The 22,318-nt window shown below is 37.7% G+C and overlaps 2 protein-coding genes across 13 annotated transcripts in view; both read right to left on the reverse strand.

The window, feature by feature from the left end:
• Chd2 (chromodomain helicase DNA binding protein 2) overlaps window positions 1–21,951 on the reverse strand; it is a 133,216-nt gene extending 111,265 nt beyond the window's left edge. For 4 of the 12 annotated variants that reach the window (XM_063249985.1, XM_063249987.1, XM_063249976.1 and 1 more), the window contains exons 1-6: window positions 20,981–21,119; window positions 18,738–18,801; window positions 18,140–18,221; window positions 12,365–12,426; window positions 4,369–7,490; window positions 3,883–4,015 (exon numbers count right to left, since the gene is read on the reverse strand). In XM_063249985.1, coding sequence (XP_063106055.1) covers window positions 3,883–3,944 — 62 coding nt within the window. In that variant the 5' untranslated portion in view covers window positions 3,945–4,015; window positions 4,369–7,490; window positions 12,365–12,426; ... (1 more) ...; window positions 18,738–18,801; window positions 20,981–21,119. The other 8 variants (XM_063249981.1, XM_063249980.1, XM_063249977.1 and 5 more) reach the window with 8 other exon arrangements.
• LOC134476223 (uncharacterized protein C10orf95-like) lies at window positions 20,693–21,554 on the reverse strand. The gene is made up of 3 exons (XM_063249686.1): window positions 21,508–21,554; window positions 20,981–21,266; window positions 20,693–20,935 (listed from the first exon to the last, which is right to left on the reverse strand). Exons 1-3 carry the CDS (start codon window positions 21,552–21,554, stop codon window positions 20,693–20,695), a joined length of 576 nt encoding a protein of 191 aa, XP_063105756.1.
• Window positions 21,952–22,318: the final 367 nt, after the last annotated feature.

Below are 22,318 nucleotides of genomic sequence, written 5' to 3' on the forward strand. Positions count from 1 at the left end.
GCAGGTAAAAACTTGTGACTAACACAGAGGTCTTCCTTTGGGCTGAAATACGTTATCTGTGACACAATTTGGCATCGTTGGTAAAAACTGCGATTTCTTAAACCTAGAATCCTGGCCAGGGTTTCCGCAGCGATGAGGCCCAGGGCACCCGCACACGGGGGCGGGATCAGGTGGCTACGCTGAGATTCTGATTCAGCCAAGGGCCACTCGGCATCCCGCGAGGGCCATTCACCTTCAAAGCTGTCTGCTGACAGCATTCTGCATAGGTATGGACGCCTAGTGCTTTTTTAGCACTTTTTAATTAGCTTTTTAATTTTAATTGAACTGAAGATGGCTCTTTTCTACTTTATCCCACGTGAACCCTTTCTGTACACCACTGCGAGAATCTTACGCATAAGCCACTAAATACATACTGACCTGAGTTTCTCCATCAAGTGCCCAGTGAAAAAACGTAAGGCACCACGTAAAAGCGCACGGAGCCAGATTCAAATACGCTCGCCCTGCTCTAGGAGCCATGGGTTGTCAACGTCCGAGACGGTCATTACAGAGTAACGCCCCTCGCACTGAAATCACTTTGGTCTACAGTAACAAAATTACTCACTAATCTCTTCCAACAGAACAAGGAAGTGAACTGGGAAAAAGAAAAAACCAATGGGTTAGGAGAGAAGGGAAAGCGAAAATTGGTTTTAAACTAACAGGTTTTCTACTCGAAAATTTCCAATTCGGGCCTTTTCTCTCTTAAAAGTAGGAACTGCTACTAAAAGAGGAAAACTATGCCCAGGAATGAGCAAAGGAAATCACCCCGAGGGTGTGGACCCGGCAGGAACGGCACAGCGCTGCCAACCACGCAACCAGAAAAACACCGCCCGCCGGAAAGCCCCAGATCCTCCTTCCAGTCTCGACGCGCCCAACGCGCGCTGCGGCCCGACGTCACGGCGTTCTCCCCGCCCCGCGGCGTGGCGGCTGACGTCACGGGGCGGGCCCAGCCGGAAGGCGCCGCTGTTGACCCGTCTGTTACCAGGCTCGCGCGCAGCCAATCAGCTGCCTGCGCCGGCGCCGGCCGGCCTTTGAACTCCGCACGGCAACTTCCTGCTGTTTGGCGAGTACACAGTGCAATGCAGTATGTCTGTCAGCGCTGCGGCACAAAGGAACAGCCATTTTGTGACTGAGCTGGACCTGCACCAAGATGTCAGGAGCTCCCAGAGTTGTTGCCTGTGCTAATTATCGAGCTGCCCTTTATTTCTGTCCCACAGCGCGAAAAAGGGGCGAAGGAGAGTAAAAATGTTCTGGATTTCAGGTTTGATTTGTCTGTTTTCGGTCTCCTCAAAATTCCCGATTTTTAAACTATTATCAGCGTCATAAAATGGCTGCCACTTAGGCTGCCCGTCCCAATCCACAAGCACTCCACTAAGCCACTTCTAGCCAGCCTCTGAGAATATCCGCTAAAAAGGCTCAGAAAAGCCCAGGGACCCTCCCTGCCCCTAGGTTGTCAAATTTAGCTCAAAGGCAATTTGGAGATAAATCTGATCAACTGTTTAAACTGCAAGCGTGGCGTCCTCAAACACAGAGAACTCCAGTACACCAAGTTCCATGCGTTTGCTTCCCCCAGTTGCCATGAAGTTATGCTCAAGCTGCAAACTGAGATGAGGTGTGTGGCTACATGTCCATCTCTAAGAATGTTTTATTCAGAAATATCCAACTTTTAAAATATCCTTTGAAAGTAAACTTTAGTATTAAAAAGTGATATGCAAAGAATATTAGACCTAAGCATTAATGTCAAAGACAGTACAAACTTACATAACCATTTTTAAGTACTGCATTAGCTCCAAAAACATTTTACTTAAACTCGCAATCACTTTATTTCCTAAAGGAATTCTCAGACCAAAGTTTACCTGACCCACAAACTCCTTTCCCGGGCTCAGGCCGCAAGGTGATTTGCGGTAGTATCCCCTAAACACTGCCATTAACACTGAGGTCCTTACAGAAAAACTGATGACACAGAAACCAAGCTCCAGACATAGTATCAGTCCTCAATTTCAGCTCGCAAGAAGTAACAACCAACTACATGAAAACAACATGTGTAACATCCTTTAGGCTCCACAATCTTAAAAAGGAAGTGATGTCACAATTATGTATATGTATTAATAATGTATGCAACTCAGAGTACAAGTAATTTAAAAGTAACTCCATCATGCAGCAGTCTGGAGTACTTCTCACATTCATCAAGTATACCTGGCAAAAAGATATTAAAACATGCTTCTTGTTCTGCTGTACTCCATTGTGAGTAGTCAAATGCATGACAACTTACAAGTTTTCCAAAAGAGTAAAAAGTACTATAAAAATAGCACTGCTCTATTAAGTTAGAAAGCATGAAAAATGAAGTCAACCACAAACCTCGCATAGAAAGCCAAACCCCATGTGAGACTATGCAAATCATAAACTCAAAGAAGTAATGATTTTAATATTAAGTCTTTAATAATGTCAAATATATCTGGGGCTTTCTATTTCTTAAAATTGTTATTTTCCAGAAAAATGAAGTTCAGCATTAGCAGGAAGTTTTGTATCCTATACATAACCTAGTAATTACTTGGGCAATTCATTCAGAAAACATCCAAATTGTTTGACAACTCAATTTGCAAGAGAACTTACAAGTGTATTTTTAAAAGCAAGGCTCAAAATACTTTGTTAAAATTAAACATTTGTAAAACTATATTCAAAGCTTCCAAATTCCATAACCTAACAATTTTTTCCATGGAAAATTAAAAATTCAAAACTGAAGAAAAAACACATAACCAATCACATGCTTATTAATTTAAGATTTATAACAAGAACACACCAAGAAATGCATTTATGTACTTTTAAAATTAAGATACAGAAATCATACATTAAAAACATCTTAGAGGCTTTATTACTTAAGTCACTAATAAGCTACTTCAAGGAATGTGAAACAAATCATGACTTGAACAAAGTACATTTATAAGCTTCAGAAGATAAAGCTTTCCGGGGGACTCTGTCGAAATAAATCAATAAATTTAAAGCAACAACAACTAAAATGTGAAGGTAAAATACTACATCTGTCATTCACAAAGCACTATCTCCATATAAGCATACAAATACAAACCTTAAAATGTTTAAATGTAAACATACAAATTACAAATACAATCACAGTAAAAAACATACAAAGCAAAAGTGTATTAACAGCATTCCAGGATCTCTGTGATTACAGGTTTGATTTCATAAATTCTGGCACGGTAACCAAGTAAAGGTTTTAACAAATCATCAAAATTTCCTAAAATGTCAACTATATCAAAAGAAATAGAGTCAATAAAAATATAAATTGAGAGGCATCAGTCAAAGGGTGTTTTCTGTAATTTCACTTTTAAATGTACATTTTTTCATTCATATAACTTTCTCAAATGTCTATTTACTATAATTTACTACTACAAGGCTTCTCTATGGCCCTCACTTACAAGTTTGGATGTCTTGAGATTCTTCAAAGAAAAAATTTGCCTTGTATGTAAAATGGTGCAATGCAGCAATGGCTAAACCGACAAGGTCATTTTTCTGCAGCACAAAACCCTAAAACCTGAAATTTACTAACACAGAACTACAGTTACTAGGAAAGGCCCCTGTGAATAAAGGTACCTTACCTTCGGACTGCTGTAAGAGGCCTTAAGGCACAACTCAACTTTCATAAATTGCTACCAAAAAATTAGGGTGTGGCATATTAGCAATCTCAAGGTCATGCTTTAAAAAAAAAACGAACTCAAATTAGAAAAATACAATATCACAGACAGCAATCTGTGTCTGTCAAGGTAAACAATTGTAAGTTGAGGTTCCCCCCAAAAAAACACAAAAAGGAAGAAAGTTGATAGCTCATACCTCGATACATTGCTGTGTAGCGAACTGTCCTCCTCTTGGCTTTTGTCCTTATTTCTCATCATCTTTTAATTCTTAAATATTAAGGGGGAGGGGGAATCTGTGTTTGCTTTGAAGTCCTGTGCCCAGGTATTTACTGTCAAAAGTTGAAAGAAAGGTAAGGTCCCGGCTTCTGAGGATGGTTTTCAGTATCAAGAACAAAGTCCTGACGATGTTAAGGATATTAATATAATTCAACAATGGAAAGCACGAAAACACTATTTCTATTTTTCCAAGAAAAAAAAAAAAAAAAAAAAAAAAAAAAACAGGATAAGCCAAACACTGGAAACATCACTATCAATAAGGAAAGTTTCTCAAAGTAGCACAGTGGACACAAATAACAATATCTGTATCTTATTGCGTCATCCAGGAATTTCTCACATTTAAAGAAAATAAAGCAAACTTTAACATATAAATCTTTAAAATTATCACTAATGATCATGAACTTACCTGATCCATGTAGTATGTCCAAAGCCAGAGTCCTAGCTAGTGGCAGAATATCAAATCGAAAATAATTAAAAATAAAGGCAAAATCCTCCGGTAAAAAATGAAAAATAAATAAAATAATCCTCAAATACGTAAACTGGTCAAAAAATAAAGCAATAATTAAAACTTAAAAGGGTCCGGAAGAAGAAAAAAACCTCATTAAGAGAGCGCACAAAAATGGAGGTGCGCCATGGCTTCTAAGCTGGAAAAACAACGACCTGGGCTCTCAGTACGGCTGCTTCTCTCCAACAAGGCACGAAAAGAAAGCTTCCAAAGGCTGCTTTTCTCCCTTAAAAAGGTTCAAATCGACCCCAGCAAGTCACTAGGAGAGGCAGGGGGCTGCGGGGGCCCCCTGAGGCTGCCCAAAAGTTAGGGAAAGTTGCGTAAGTGAGGGAAGGCAGGGAGCAGAGCGCGCTCTCTCTAAGGCACAGCCGCCATCTAGAGCCTCCTTCCCAGCTCTGAGAGCTCTGCCTTTGATTGACACTCTCTACATTTACCCCACAACTCAGGTGATGTACCATAGACCCACCCCTTCATCTCCACCAAAAAAAAAAAAAAGAAAAAGAAAGATCCTACATCCCAGGGAGCCTAAAGACCCCCACTCCCACACCTCCCTGCCCCTCCAGACCACCCCATCAGAGGGAGGGGGAAGGGCTTCTTAACCCCCTCTGGCTCAAGCACCCTTTTTAAGCCAGAGAGAAATGTAATTTGTTCCTTTTGTCTAAAGATCTGCTAAATATTTCAGTCCTTGAGCTAAAATAACTTCCTCCCTGGACAGGAAGTGGTGTTTTATCAAGCCATTTTGAAATAGGGATAATTCTTAGAAAATCTAAAACCCAGATTAAGGATTAATCTTTGAAAAAATTAGCCCCCCCAGGGCAAAAAAGCTTCTAAATAAAAGCAAAACCCATTCATAAATTAAATTCAAGGTCTGCTTTCTTTATGTTATCTAAAAACCATTTAAAGACAAAATGTAAGGAGAAATTCTCCATTCCAACTGGAAGGAAGGGGTAACTCTGACAACTCAAGAGCGCCTCCCTAGTGTCCAGTTGCATCAGGGCAAAAGTTAACACAACCCATTTTTTTTTTCAAGAAACTCAGTGTTTCTTTTCGCTTTACAAAATTCTTCAACCCATTATATAATCTAGGAAACCCAAACCACCAAGGATCTCATAATCATACTGATTTAGGCAAAATAAAGCTCTTCAAACTCAAGCATATAGTACAACCATAATAAGCTTTAAATCAGAAACCCAAGAAACACCACCTCCAAAGCCATCAGAATACATATCCCAACCCTTTTCCTTCATGTTTCAACTCAAACTCTGTCTACCCATTTCAACAACACATTATTAGCCACAAAGCATATCTAATGGCACATGATCAAAATACGGTCACAGGGAAAATTCTTCTGAAGATCAAAAACCTCAAAAGTACACAACCAAAATTATTACTAATACCAAAAACAATTACTCAAAAGTCCTCATCAAACACCCATGCAGAGGAACAAACATTCATTCGCATGCCCTAAAATCCCAATCAATTTTTCTTATTCAGCTCAGCATTATAATCAGAAATGTGTCATTCCCACACTAAGGCAATCCGTTATAGATTTACAACCAACAAAAAACAAAGATGTTGAACCAAGTAAATATAAAACATAATTGAAACTTTATATTCCGTAACTTTTATATCAAATCAAAACCCATATTTTTTTTAAATTAATATGAAGATCAACCAACCACAAAACAAACTGACCATGTACTGACCATAGATGTGTACACTATGGCACTGCATTGACATTTATCACGCAGATGATTATTTCTAGCAAAGTAGAACAAATTAAGTTGAACTATTCTTCATTCTCTATAAAACTGGAAAATGTAACCAATGTTCTAGTCTATCAAACGCCTACCATTTGTAATATAGCTACTGAAACTAGTACTAGTTGATTAGAAAGGAATAAAAGTCTAGCAATTAAAATTCAAACATAGGTAGTAATCCATGGCATGATGTGATTCAATTATTCTAAACCCCCAGTAAAAAAATGTAAGATAAAAACCTATTTCAAATGTAAATACAATATATTATACCAATCATTCCCACCAAAGATTTAAGCTAGTTTGTGTATACCCTAAAGACATTTCCCTATAATTCCAACATTCTTTCCTATAGCATAAAGAAAAAATACCTAAGTCGCAATATTCAAATGAATATTCCATTGCAAGATATTTATGACATTAAAAAGCATAGGTAAAGGAAATCATTTCCATCAACTCAAAATAATTCAGACAGAAATACTGTATTATCCTGAATTTAAAGGCAACAAAGTATACTGCACTAAAAATCTTTAACTCTCAGGGCAGATTAACAGTTCCCATTATTACCCACTGATTAAATTGTTTTGCAAGGTGTAAGACAGCACAAAGAAAAAATTAAGGAAATTCATTCAAAACAAACCTGAACAAAGATCACATTTTAACCTAATAACCATTCCACAAAGCACAGACAAATTCCCATTTTTGTGAGAAAAGACAAATCTTTATCAACCAAGTAAAACACATTCCAGTATATCATTTCTGTTACCAGTTTTATTGAGTATATTGCTGGGCAACTGTAAGAATTAAAGTGTTATTAAGGCGATAACTGAACAGTTAATGTAACGTCCACTTGAAAAAAAAAAAAAAAAAGCTCAAACTGAGAAATTTTTAAACGGTAGAAATTTTATTCAAGTTAACATTCCATGACGTCATATTCAAGCAAATCAAAATGCATAAAGAAAAAATTTCAGGCATACACACTTATCATCTGTGTTAACACGCCACCTTTCTTCTCCACATATGAAAAATGAGCTAGTTTAAATGTAACACGAAAGTCTTTAGAAAGTCAAGTCCACTGTCCATTTCTTGGTTAAGATAGGTTTCATTCATTTCACTGAATCCATGTTAAAAGAACCCTGTCTTGGTGGTATTTTATCTCAGCACTCTTGCATTAATCCATTTTCCTGAATTCCCCATAGAGGACTGCCATCTTGATTTCTCAGTGGTAGGTAGGGTCCTTTTGAGACTCTTCAAGCTGACTGGGTGCTTGATAAAAAAAATTAGAAGAAAAAAAATGCTGTTGGAATGCCAATTATCTTACACCTTCAAACAGAAAACATCCACCCACCTTGAGGATATCCTACCATACACCAAACTTTCATCCAGTAACATCTTTGGACTATCCAACTATATTCAAGTTGTTTGTAATGCAAACACATTTATAACTTCTCAAAGAGCCAAGACTGTAGACTAGTTACACTCTTATTACAGATACATTTGTATCCATAAAAGTAGCAGTGAAGAGTCAAATTTTTAATATTTAACACTAGCATCTTTATATTACATATATTCAAAGCAAAAACAAAACTTAAAAATTCCTAGAAAGATTAGTAAAAGAAAAACTGCAGATTGTAAATCTCAATACATGAAAGTTTCCAAGCTCAAGGAAAACTAATTATGGAAAAGAATCTTAAGGGATTTTTTAAAAAGCACTGGATCATTGCATACTTTTCCATTCTAACATGTTAATTATTACACAAAGGACCTAAATAGTATAGATGGTATCACCTCTAGTTATATTATCTGAGAACTGCAGAAAATGTGAAACCTGCCAGGAAAAAAATTATGAAAAATGTAGAGTATCTGCCTAGCTTATTTGGTATTTACTATAAAATGCTATCGCTTTTCATATTTCATACAACTAAAATAATCTCAATGCCCAAATTTCACATATTCCTCAAAAAAAATAAACCTTTTTCAATAATCTACTCTAAAGGGCAAAGTTTGAAGCCAGGTGATTTTACCACTAAGTAAACAATCTGGATTCAACATGATCCAACATATAACTGCAAACAACTATTAACCGTGGTCTGTCTGTATATAAATTCTGCAACTCTCAAACTCAATTTGTGGAGATACAGTCAAAGTGACTAACCTGAAGATGAATGTAAATATAAGGTACTTTAGCTCTTATGTTATCTCCTTGACTATAAGACATATTGTCTAGTACATACAACACAAAAATGTACTCAATGAACTATTCAGCTACTCAAAGATATGGCTGCACCCCTATTAAACAGCACTAACTGAAAAGGAGTGTCACAATTATCACTATTAAACATCAAAAATAAGTTATTTCCCTTTAAGAGATTTTGCAGATTTCTCCAAAGTCTTAATATGAGAATTAAATAACTCACTGATTTCCTGTATTAGTAAAATATCTTCCATTTTGCCTTCTTACTTTCTTAAAAGAAATTACGGTATTTTAAGAAAAAACTTCCAATTATAATCCAAATTCTCAAATCTCTATTGTTACAATATAGGATTCACCCTTTAAAGGTAGTTGGTGATATAAATAATTTTGATGATACTAGAAATGCACTAGTAACCACGTTAGTCAGTTTGGTAGCTAACCAAGGTAGAATCTGGTATATGAAATGATACATCAGTGTTTTATATTCTTCTTCTATGGAAGATGAACTTTTACCTACAACAGTGGTGACAAACCTAGGGAACATCTGCCACAACGGGCTGGGAAGACTGAAACCCCTGAAGGTTCACCACCACTGACATAGACCATTATATGAAATTTCCTTCTAAAATCATTATTTTAAGAAAACTCCTATTAATATTAGAATCATTCCAAAATTATTCAAAAATTGCACTGGCATGTGTGACAACAGAAATTAGAAAACAGCGTGTCATGTTGTCAAGTATTTTTTTAAAAAGGTGAAAAAAATAATGCCACAAGAAAAAGCAGACTCTTATGACATTAGAAAGTCATAATCAACCTGGACTTCTTCTCCAAGGCCAATCCAAAACCAAAATGAAAATTTTACTAACACACAAAAGTGTTCAGTCAGGACAAATGAGGGATTTATGAGTAATCCATTTGCATCCATAGAGTTCCAACTTCTTATCAATACTAAATTTGCAAATAAGCAGTTTTGTTAGAAAGAAAGAGAGAAAGAAAGAAAGAAAGAAATGAATTCTGTGAGCCTGGACATGTTCTTGCTGACAACATCCACAGCTCTTCACCTGTGAAACGGAATTGTAGTACCTACCTCTTGTGGCAGCAGAGAACATTAAATGAGTGCATTCATGATGCTTACATTACCAGGTACATAGGAAGAGCTCAACAAATGCTGACCAGACTTCCAATGCCATAACCAAAATGCCTAGGAATTTCATGTTAACCTTACTGAATCAAAGTAATTTATACTTCAAGGCTGTCTTTGAAGAACACATGGAGTCATGGGATCAGTTATTTAATAAAAACTTCCATTTTTAAAAATTCAGTATTGCCTTAAAATAAAACCTTCCTACCAAAAAAACTGAAAAACAAAAAGACACCATTGGGTAGTTCCTAGATATCAAAGTCTTATTTTATTTCCTTCTCCTTGTGACCCTGAAGACATACTCAACAGATGATCCTTCGATCTACAATTCAGAAAACCAAACAGATCTAAAGTTTCACATGAGGCTCAAGACCTGGTTAGAATTTTCCCACTTTGACAGTAGTTTTCACTTTCTTTATAAATAATATACGACTGTGGACAGAACAGTTCCATAGCAAAAGTAAACGCTTGATGGCAACAAGGTAGTAAGTAACAGCTACCTACTCTAATCTCTAAACACTGTATACATCCATAAATTAAGAACATAAAGTTAACCATGGGAGTCTTCTCTTCAAATTCTACTTCAGTAGAATTGTTCCCAGAGACTAGAACATTATAAAATGCATTATAAAATGAAACACAGGCAAATGCTTCATCATCCAGCCTGGTCTAAGCAGTGCTCCACTAAAATCATCTTTTCCTCTTCTCAGCAAACTCATTTTTCTTTTTTGGTCTTTTTTTCATTTTTATCGGTACCAGGGATCGAACTCACAACTGCCTGCTTGCAAGGCAGGTGCTTATGCCGCTGAGCTAAATCCCCAGCAAACTCATTTTTCATAGCCAAGAAAAAAAAGTAAGGGGCAGAGAGGAGCACAGCGAAACAAAGAATTCTTAAATTTTTAAATGACTGGCTATAGGAAACCTAGCATTAATGTAACTTGTATTATTTTAAAACTTAAACACTTATTTCAAAATCAACAGGACAGATTGAAAATTACACTGTACAATGAAAATTTATCCTTCCCATCATGTAACTAAGATTCTTGGTGATTATGTCTTGATTTCAATGTTTCTTTTGAATACTATCTTTAAATCTCAAAAACATTTGTGTAACATATTACTGAAAAGTAAACTAACGTAACTGTCTTTAAAAAGTAGTGTGAATCCTCAATAAAGTATGTTAACAGATCTGAGTCTTAAGTAAGATAAGCATAAAAACTACAAAATTATTTGAGAAAAAGACCAGCCAATTATTCATGACTGAAAATAGTTGACCAACATAAGGAATTGTATTTTCTACTGTTTACAATTCAATATAATCTTCTCCATTGCCCTTATTAGTTTCAAACTTGACTACATAGACAGATTTTCTAGAAAGGGAGTAGAAAAAAAAAAAAAAAGATAGCAAGATCTTGTCACATGTAATTTTTATTGAGAACAATTTTGACCTTCACACAAAATATTGATATTTAACACATTAAAACTTGCATCTTTACTTTTTATTAGACCCAAAAAACTAGCTGCTAAGCAATGTTATAGAAGCTATAGTAAGTCACGAAATATTTTGTGAGCAGCTACTATGTGCTAGGCAACTAATCTCTTTTAAATATACTCAGACATGAGACTATTACTTTACTTCTTTAGGGAGGTTTCAGCTCTACTCATCCACTCTCATCAAGAAGCAAACGAAATTCTACTGTAGGCCCTAGAGCCATTTATACTATGGAAGTTAAAGCAGAAAAAAACAATCACCTAGAATGTAGGTTCTCAAATGTTTCAAAGAAGAATCATTCTGATAAAACACCTAGTAAGTAAAAAAGTTCTGTCAATAATGAAATCCTTTAGAGAACTCAAGTAGATTCACTTATAAACAACCTTCTCATCCTTTCTCAGGTTTGGTATTAGGGAAGCTATTACACAGTATGGCAGTTAACACTTCTAATATCAAATCATAACATCAGTGTCAACCAGGCTAAGGACCCTTTTGTTGCCTCCAAGAATAAGAAAGTTCTGAATTACTTAAATTATTAGAGGTATGGGGCATAAGCGCCTGCCTTGCAAGCAGGCAGTCGTGAGTTCAATCCCCGGTACCAATAAGAAGAAAAAAAGACAAAAAAAAAAAAATTATTAGAGGTAATCCTGACATTAGCAATCATAAAAAGATGTTTTATCACCAAAAGAGAACCCAACAGCTTCTGATTTTTATGTAGGTATGGTATAGCTAATAAATCAGAGTAGATCTAGAACAAAAGGTCAGCAAATTTTGCTCAGGAGAAAACAGATAAATTTTTTAGGCTTCATGGCTATTTGCTACAACTACTCTCAACTCTTCAAACTGGTGGCAAGGCAAACACAAAGCATCTATATTAAAGAATACAGGTATGGGGCTGGGGATTTAGCTCAGCGCCTGTCTTGCAAGCAGGCAGTCGTGAGTTCGATCCCTGGTACCGATAAAAACCGAAAAAGACAAAAAAAAAAAAAAGAATACAGGTGTGCTGCAAAAAGTTTACTTGTGAAAACAAGGGGGAATTTCTAGAATCCAGATCTAAGAAGTGTTAAAAAAAATGCCCCAATGTGGGTTTGTTTCACACTTTCATTTGCCTCAGTTAAAGAAAACAAAAGTAGGCTAGGTAAATTAATAAGCAAACTGTGATTACTGAATGTCACGCATACCTAAGCAGGCTGATTGATGTCCCTATGCTGTTCTAAGCTTCCCTACTCTCCAGTTTTTCAATTCCAACTCCATTACTCAAACTTTTCACAGTCACATTTACAAAAACATGGAAACTGGATAATACTTACTGTTTCCAAGGTCTGCTATACTGTACAGGCCCTTCAGATCATCAGTCTGAGGATTCACATTTCTGTATAAGGCAAAAATATAATTTTATACATAACAAATAACAAAAAACAGACTAACCACCTTTTTTTTTGGTCTTTTTCCTTTTTTATCAGTACTGGGGATCAAACTCACAACCACACACTTGCAAGGCAGACGCTTATGCCACTGAGCTAAATCCCCAGCACCATAACCACCATTATTTATAACAAAATTTCAACATCTTGTAAGTAATTTCAAACTCACCAACAGATCAAGAGAGACATACATTTATGAACAATATGGTCCAAAAGAAAGGCCAAAAAAGCTCTAAAAGGATCTTAAAATTTGGCAGAATGGAAGGCTTATATATCTAGAATAAGTAACTCTTAAAATTACACACCTGCCTCAGCCCCTAAGAATTCCAATGGAGTAAGCACGTAGCACGTAACTATTTGGGGACCCTGGGTAGAAGTGAAGTGAAGCTACAGTTGTAAAAAACTCAGCATCACTTGAATAGTATAGAATTTTATTTCATCTCTGATTTTCATCTAATCCAGTCTGAACTCTTCTAAAAGAAAAGGTTTCATTCTCCCCTGCAAGGTCACTCTTTTAGCATTACCATATTTCCTCACATAATCATGCACAGTAGTAAATGTAACATATGTAATCGTATCATCAGTGCTAAGGAAAAGTACTTCAACAGAACCACGGAGTATCACTGGATTAGCTCAGCGGCACAAGCACCTGCCTGGCAAGGTCATGAGTTAGATCTCCGATACCAAAAAAACCAACTATTAATTGTACTGATTTATTCAACTAAGGTAGTATAAATGCTCTCTAAAATGTGTATTTAGCAAAAAAAATCGTTTATATTTCACACTAGACTCTATACCTGGCTACTAAATCTGAGAAATTATCTTTCATATTTTAAACATCTCCTGAATACATGCACTTTTTTCAGTCACCTCTGTAAGTACAGTTACAACAATCACAATAACATGTTGCGAGAAGGTTAGGGATGGATGTAGCTCCATGGTAGAGTGCTTGCCTAGCACTGGCAAGACTATAGGTTCGGGGGAAAAATGTAAAACTACCAAAGAGATCTCAGAAGGCAAAAACAAAATCACATCTGAAGTTAAGCTATAAAAAACACTTTGTCAAAACCAGCTTTCAAATTAAAGAACAAGTCCCTATTTTATTTCCCTAAAGCTAAATCCATTCAGCCATTTTGACAAATCATCACCAAGGAACAAAAGATCTACTTTAAAATTAACAGAAGAATAGGTACTAAAGTATCTTCCCAGTTAATAAAGCAACTTAAAAGAACACATTTTTTAACTTTCAAATTTAATCTGACCTTACCGGAAGAAACCATTTTGTAAACAGACAAGGCTTAACCTAAGCAAGTAAAATGACCTGACTTAATGCGTAAGAGAAGGGAAGCAAAGCTGATAACAGGCACAAGCGTCTGGCCAACAGTCCCCTGCTCTCCCAGCCACGCTGGCTACCGGCGACAAAGGAGCATGTCCATGTCCCAGAGCCCGGATGCACTGGCCTGCTTTGCTTGTGAGTCACCTGCTAGTACCAGTTCTCACGACTCCAAGCAGAAAAGACTTGGATCTTACATTGCAATTACCAAAAAATACTTCTGATAGCAATATAATCTACCATATCCTCTCCTTTTCCAAACTGACCAAGTTTGGCCAGATTTTGAAACAGAATGAGAGCAGAATTTAGCCTAAAAAGAATATGAAAAAAATTAAGTAACTCTACTTAAGTTTCTACACATTGTAAGTATTTTACAATATTAAGGCTTGTGATTTAATAAGAAAATTACAGGTAACATGTAAACAACCATTTTGGTTGCTTGCCCTTTAACAATAAAAGGCAACGACAGCTTTAGTCACTTCATTTTTTATTTAAGAACTTTTAAAATTTAGTTCTCTCTCTCTCTTTCCCTCCCTCCCTGCTTGTTACAGCCTTTGCCGTTTTCCACTGCCATAAACTGTTGCCCTCTCTCATGCTGCTAGCCAATTATGGACTTGAAACCTCTTCAAAATGTGAGCTAAATAAACCTTTCTTCTCTTAAAAAATTTTAAATTAAAACCAGGTGTGGCTGCCCATCCCACTCTGGGAGGCTGAGGTAGGAAGGTTACAAATTCCAGTCTGGACAATTTAGCATCTTAGCAAAACTCTTCCTAAAAAGTAATAAAAAAAAGTAGAGGACAAAGTTCAGTGCAAAGGCCCTAGGCTTGATCCCCTGTATTGAAGAAAAAAATAAAGTTTGAGACCACTGTAAAAGAAACCTTGCACAAAAATGGGGTGGATATGTCATGACAAAGTCAGAGCATTTCTAAAAAAACTGTGCTTTTAAACTATTGAAGTTAGAAAAAAATCTAGTGTAAAAATCTAAACTAGAGTTATGACTACTGCACAGTACATACTAAAGATTTAATGGCCTATTTAGGAATATTCAGTTTCAAGTAAACAAGTTTCGAAGTGTAAAGGAGATTTTCTGAAATACACACCCCACTAAGTATATTACAGCATGTCAACAATTTCTGATTTTAATGCTAAATGTTACATGAGCACATACTGTATTGATGACATGAGATTCAAAGTACATTCTACCTTGAATTGCACACACTATGCACATTCAGAAATAGGCCATTTGAAAATAAAAGTTTACATTTAGCTAGGCATGGTGGCCCCTGCCTGTAATCCCAGAAGCTGAGGCAGGAGGATCCTCAACAGTTGTAGGCCAGCCTATGCTACAGTGAGTTGTAGGCCACCCTCAACTACATAGTAACACTGTCTCTCAAAGAAACAAAAAAGTTCACACTCCATCTGGAAGAGGCCAGTAGCTGGTAAAATGAGGATATTTTTTTCTGAAGCATAGAAATGTTTTAAAAGGAATTAAATAGATTGTATCAGGCAAGCAAACCACAAATCTCCTTGTTTATAATCATGGCAACCTGCAAATATTATATAAAAACATACCCCACTGTAGATGTCATTGCTTTTATTGCACTATTCTAAATCTTCATTGTTTACACAATCTCATACCCAATTACTTTTTCATAGGTACTTACCCTATATATTAACATTTTGGAATATATAAAATTCAGTAACAAAGTCAAGTAACTATTGCCTCAAGTCTTATACTAGTCCAGTAGTTCCACCTCAAAAGTACCATGATTTGCAATTTAAATTTACAAAGTCTGTATAACTTAATACTTACCATTATTTGTATCCAACCTTTTTTGTTTGTTTTGTTTTGTTTTGAGACAGGGTCTCACTATGTAGTTTAGGCTGGCCTGAAAACTCACTATGTATCCCAGGCTACACTCAAATTTGCAGCAATTATCCTGCCTCAGCCTCCTGAATGCTGGGATTACAGGCATGCGCCTCCATGCCCAGGTTATGTCCAACAATTTAAGAGCTAAATCCCAAAGCATTAATGCAAACTAAAAGATGAACGTGTATAGAATAAAATGTCAATACTGTAGGACCCGTTTACATTAAAAGCTATCTTCTGATCACTAAATTTTTGGACAGTCAAGAAACTGAACAATACATGGTGAGGCATATCCATAATCCCAGCCATTGGAAGGATGCTGAGGCAGGAGGATTGCCCCAAGCTCAAAGCCAGCCTGAGCTCTTGAAGCCAGTGGGCTCAAAACAGCAAGACCCCTCAAAACACCAAACAAAAAAAAAAAAAAAAAAAGAAAAGAAAAAAGAAATGAACTAGTACACTAAACTTAAAACATTGTATTGAAAATTACCTATTTCACATAACCTAGACTCTACATGTCATGTCATTATTCAAAAAACCTCGTGACCACCTACAGTATAGCTTTAAGTCTTGTGGGACCGCAAATGAACTTTTTAAACAGTTACGGAATTATTAAATTCAATCCCACCTAATAATCATTTGATCAGACATTCAGGACTCAAATAGTTCAAAATGCAACAAAGTACCTATCACCTTAGTTCTTTTTTTTTTTTCTGGTCTTTTTTGTTTGTTTGTTTGTATGGGTACCAGGGATCAAACTCGCGACTGCCTGCTTTCAAGGCAGGCACTTACGCCGCTGAGCTAAACCCCAGCCCCGTATCACTTTAGTTCTTAAGCAGAAACACTAGTAAACTTTTCATGAACTAAAGTAATTTTAAAGCCATACAACAGTCTCTACTTCTCTACTGTATCTTACAAGTAATATAATTTTAATCTCTATGACAGTGTCTACATTCACATTTGCCTTCATATGGCAATCATTTTTGTCTACTATGTAAGACTGGATCAAGCAATAAATAACAAAACAGTGAATGTAAGCACTATGGTAAAGATCCAAGTACATGCAAATCTTCCTAAAATGATTTGTTATAATCCTTTGTCTTGTTAGTATAAAACCTGTATTCCACTAGACAGGAATTAATTTACAAGTTACTGTATCATTTGAAACATTTTTAAAATTTGATACTAGGAAAAAAAGATTAAAACTCTCATTTAGAACTTCTAACCTTTATGTAACATTTTGTTAATGGATAAAATCATCCTTCTGATAGGCCATTATAAATATAGTATATTTAAACATATTATGCCTCCCATTAAAAAGAAACTAAATTTTTCTCAAGAGTGCCAACACATGAATGCCAATTTAATTCCCTGTCAGCTACGCAGAGAACAACCTTATCTTGGCACCAGTATTAAAGAAGTTTGGAAATGGGAGATGTTTTGACTTTTTTGGTAGACCCTATTCTATAGCTAAAATGTAACACCGAATTTTCTTTTGCACACAATAAGTACAGACTTGCCCAAACTGCACAAAGTATTAAAAAGGAAAAGTTAAAGAAAGGCAATAAAAATATTCTTATCACCTATTTGAACCAATGGAATAAGCTAATGTCAATCAATAAATGTTGGTACTTTCCACACTTAATTTCAGACGTTAACTTCCCTAAAAGTTACTGGTCATTTGGCTAGTCTTAAAATTTTCCAACCTACTTATTACAATTTATACTTCCTCTGGTCAATCACTTACTAGTAACAACTTGACATTAATTTCCAGATTCGATTTTAACATTATATTTCCTTAAAAATATCAGTAGACATATTTTCTTCATTCATGAATCTAGTTTTAAGATGGTAATGTATTGAGCGCATAGTATGCTAAACCTCAATATCTACTGTACTTGAAAATTATTTCTACCTTTAGAAGCAATTACTAAGTTATAAATTAGAAATCTCTTAAATATAATATTCCAGATACTGCAAAACAACTTGGTTTTGTACTGATTTATAAATAAGCTAATAAAAATGAGTAAAACAAGTATTTTAAATATAGTTAATAAAACCAAGATATGAATATGCAGTTTTTAAAATGTGGTTCATTTAAAAATCCTAAGATCAGCAAGTGCATTTAGACCATTCCTAAAATGTGTTCTGTATCATAAAAAAGAAAAAAGCTAACGAATATACCTTTCAGACTGGAAAGACAATAATCTTGATGTTTATTACAGATTTAAACCATTATTTTAAAGCACTATTTTACTGAAAAATACTAAATGTCATACTGTTGCATTTATATAAATTGCACTGACAATTTTAACAATAATACAAGTGTTCTGACATAATTTTTTATCTTTTATTAAAAACAGTACAGTTTGTTTCACCGACTAACTTTAGTGGTTATTTTTCTGCGCGTATGTTGCTAACCACTTAATTTCTAATGCTAAGTAAAAAATCATTTACTTACTTGCAATATAAAACGGTCTTCCCCAAACACTTTCTTTATCCTTAAGGGTAACACTCCAAAGTCTGTCTTCAAAATGATAAACCTTTCAGGGAAAACAAACAATATTCTAAACAACTTACTGGTGAAGCAATAAATACCAAGTAGAAATACATACTTTAAAACCTTCTACTTACATGAAAAATATATTACAATGCATGATCAACTTAAAATGTTCTTTCCTATCTCCAACAAATTTATTTCTTTGAATATTTAGAATTTAAAATCATTCTCATGGTATACTGTGGTGATAAAAGGGAAAAAACACCTTTAGTACACGATTTTTCCCAAAATACAAATGTGCTTTCCTATTCTCAAAACTAAACAAAGGCTTAAGTCTTTCAAAATTTTAAACTATTCAAGGATACATTATAGTAGATATATGTACATATACTTTTAATCTTTTCGTTGAGAAAAGGTTGATAAGCTCTTAAAAATTATTTGATATAATTGCTTTTTAAAAATCATAATCACTGCTACTTGAAATATAAATCATCAAAAAGCAAAACAGAAACCCAAGAAGCTAATTTTCAGGTCAAAGTAACAATTTGCTACTTCTTACCTGGTGCTGTATGTATTTGTTCTGAACCACCAGCAACCAAATTAATTTTAATCTTGTAAGTTACCTTTAAAAAAAAAAAAGGAAGATGACATCAATGTTTTGATTTTTAAGTATTTGCTGGCCAAAGATTGTGTGGTGAAACGATGAGAAAATATTCCAGAGACAAAATCCATGGGTATTTTTCAGAGACGGCTCAGTCACACAACCTGTACATTTATAACTGCAATTTTTTTAATGCTTTATCAATCTTTGTTTTCTTCATCTTTTGGATGTGTTCACAAATACTAGAGATTACAGCATTGGAATCAAAAAGAAATAGAGAAAATTCAAGTCTTTGGACAGATTTAAGATTGTGACCTTGCTTTTATGTTTCCTGTTTTAATGTCAGGCCATAAACAAAAACAAAGGAAAAGTTTATCACTGAAAGACTGCAATCATCCCAAAATTTCCTTCATCAATCTAGATGCCTTTTACATTTATGAACAATTAAAAATTAACTCCTCCAAGAGAAATGGAAGTTAAAATGGCCACTGGTTACTTTAAATTTTAAACCACAAGTTATCTGATCTCACCCAGTGGGCTATTAGCTTGCTCTTTTAAGTAAGTCTAAAACTTGTAGTATTATCTATGACCTTAATTTTAAACCAGTCTTAAATATTCTGGGTCTTTTTTCCTCTCCCATTCACCGTATAAAAACACCTCATGATGTTAAACTACTGGCAATTATTTTCGCATTTCACTACCCGAAGAGGATTCTGAAGAACTACATTTTGAGTATCTAAACCACTGCGGAGTTCAAAAATTTCAAAAACGTTCAAGAAGCAACACTGTTATTTAAACGACAGTCTGTAAAGCAAGATATGCGCAACTGATGTAATATGTATTACTATATGAATTCTATTTCAAAAAAATTTTTACTGGAACAAAAACACCCTTTTGAATACGGTCAAATAAACCACTATCTTTGATTTCAGATGTACTCTGCAAGTTTTCCCAACAGTTATTTTTACACAGCTCTGCACCTTTAAAACACGTAAGTTCTGCAAAATGAAGATAAATACACAATAAACAAAGGTTTCTGAGCTCCTAGTTTTTTCTCCAAACCATTTAACCTAAATTCCCCTTCAAACATAGTTTTTTTTTAAATTACAAGCTATGCAGAAAACTCTGCGATTTCCTGAAACCTGTATTTTTAACACTGCTCTGCTGTTTCTAAACCCACCTAGATTTTTATACATGCAACAAATATGGCTCCTCTCCATTGCCCAGTACCGAGAGCAGTCCCACTCCAAGGTTTACACGGGAAAGTAACTTCACCAAGAGACCTGGTGTCAGAGTGTTCCTTAAGAAAAGTTTTCCCATCACGGCTGGTAATAATACACAATAATAAGATTAGCAACCTCAACTTTTAAAGACTAGGAACTGACCTAAGTACGTGTTCACATTTAGGTGGGAGAACTTACAGGCAACGGTTCCCGACCTTTTTAAAAACTACCCCAGCAGTATAGGCAACCATATTCAACGATCGGGGTGTCAAACGATCGTGGCATAATTCTCAGCAAAATAAAGCCATCCTAATCAAACGTCATCACCCAGCCCCGTAAGGATCAAATCCCCTTCCACGAAAACACCCCTGGCGACGCCGTACCCTGAGTCTTGCTAATTTTCCCCAACTGGCATTTTGAAAAGACGACCTCAGCGCCGTAAAGGTTGGATAAGTAGCACGGATCTTCACATCTACAACCCTGCAGCCCGTTTTGAAAATCAGCATTGAAAGAGTTAAAAGCCAACACCCAATGGGGGGGGACCAAGTTATATTTTTGTTTCAATGTAGTCAAGGTTCCATTGTTCTTTTAAAATTCACCCTCCTAGACGAGTTCCCACCTCACCCGAAAGAGATTAAAAGGCTCCTCCGAGGGAGAGTCCGAAAGGGGCTTTTTGTTTCACCCTAAACCTCAAAATACAAGGCAAGACAGGCAAGGGCTCCCGCCCGCGCGGGTCCCCGCCGCCGCCCCTCGCTCCCTCTGCGGGTCGGGGGTCCCGCAGCGAGCCCGCCCCCGCCCGAGTCCCCTCCTGGCCGGCGACCCGGGCCTGCGACCCCCGTAGAGGTGCCCGCGACCCCCGGGGCTGCGCGGGGAGCACCGCGGCCCGGCCCGCCGCCCCCTCCTGCCCGCGCGCTCAAGGACATTTTGCTTTTCCTCCCAAGGACAAAGGACAATAAAAGGGGCCGGAGAGCCACTCACCGGGTCCGCGCGCGGCCGCCGGCTCCTCCGGAGCGCCCGTCCACCAGCCCGGGCCGTCCCCGGGCGCCCAAGCCGCCCGCCCACGCCGGGCCCGGCAGCCGAGACCGCGGGGAGCCTCGGCGGCCGCTGCCGCAGCGGAGCTCGGGCGTCGCGGGCCCGGCCTCCCCAGCGCCTCCGCCACGGGCTCCGACCCCCGCGCGTCGCCCGCCTCGCCTCAGCCGCCGCCGCCCGACTCCCGCGGGCCTTGGGGCCGCCCAGGAGGGGCTCCCCGCCGGCCGAAGAGCCCCTGGGCCGCGGCGGAGCGCCTGACAGCTTGGGGTGCTGCTGCTTCTCCGGCCATCTTGTGCCGTGTGTGTGGTGTCTCTGCCGTCTCCTCTCTCGGCTTTACTCCCTCCTCCTCCTCCCCCCGCCCCACACTCCACACAACATGGCCTCTTCGCTGCGGCGGCGGCTGCAGCGACGGCAAAAGCTCCGCGGCGCTCCAGCCCGCTCCCCTCCCCCACCCTCCCCGCCTCCCGCCTGCATACCCGCGCCCCAGCGCGCAGGCGCGCTGCCGCCCGCCCGCCACAGCCATTGGCTCTGCAAGCTTCCTGCCTTGGCTTCCCAGGAGCAGCTTCACACACTCTCTCTGGCGCTTTCCTCCCGCCCAACATCAACTGTTTCTATCCTACTGGTTAGTACTTACCCCACCCCTTCACAGCCTCCTCGCCGATAGGCTAGCTTTAGTGCCATTCACTATCGTGGGCGTTTCTGCTTGTCCTGAGGAGTCCCGGATCACGATTGGCAGATGATGAAACCTTTGGGTTTGCAGCTGAGGTATAGGTTGTCGCCCCGCAGTGCGGACCCCTCCGGGCTAACTGGGGGTTTCCCAGTGTAGGCTACCCCAATCCAGATTACTAGTTCAAGGGCCTTCGTGTGACACCATCTCTGGAAAATGCTCAAGATTCGATGTTTCTAGGATGTTTCTAGGTTTAGATTGTGTTGTACTGGGGAAAAAAAAAAAATGACTGACAGGTTGATGAACAAGCAAGACGCAGACCCATAGCCTTTGGGCAAGCAGCCATATCCTCAAGATTTTTCTCCTAAAACACCAGACCTTCCTGCAGAGTCAAAGTCAGGAGCACAGGTTTTGTGACCAGCACATCCTCAGCTCTAGTGCCCCAACAGAGATGCCAGTGAGTGACCTGAGGGTTTGGAAGCTGCCTCTGGCCCGTCCGTGTACACGCTCCAGTAAGGGCTAAATTGTAACAGATCCGTCTCCTAATCCCGGACTCCGGACTCCAGGGCAGTGCTGGTGAAAAGGTGGTTTGAACCTGAACAGTCACAGTCGAACTGCAC

Source organism: Cavia porcellus, unplaced genomic scaffold (genome assembly GCF_034190915.1).
Source record: "Cavia porcellus strain 051 isolate PalLab524CR breed Dunkin Hartley unplaced genomic scaffold, mCavPor4.1 scaffold_6, whole genome shotgun sequence".
NCBI classification, from domain to species: Eukaryota; Metazoa; Chordata; class Mammalia; order Rodentia; family Caviidae; genus Cavia; species Cavia porcellus.

Bases quoted from the DNA above. Each gene is read 5' to 3' on its own strand.
- LOC134476223 (XM_063249686.1), bottom strand. From the start codon at position 21,554: ATGGCTGTGGCGGGCGGGCGGCAGCGCGCCTGCGCGCTGGGGCGCGG. The intron at 21,267-21,507 runs GTATGCAGGCGG...GCCGCGGCCCAG, and splicing joins GCCTGCGCGCTGGGGCGCGG to GGGCTCTTCGGCCGGCGGGG. The intron at 20,936-20,980 runs GTGAGTGGCTCT...TGTCCTTGGGAG, and splicing joins GGCGGCCGCGCGCGGACCCG to GAAAAGCAAAATGTCCTTGA.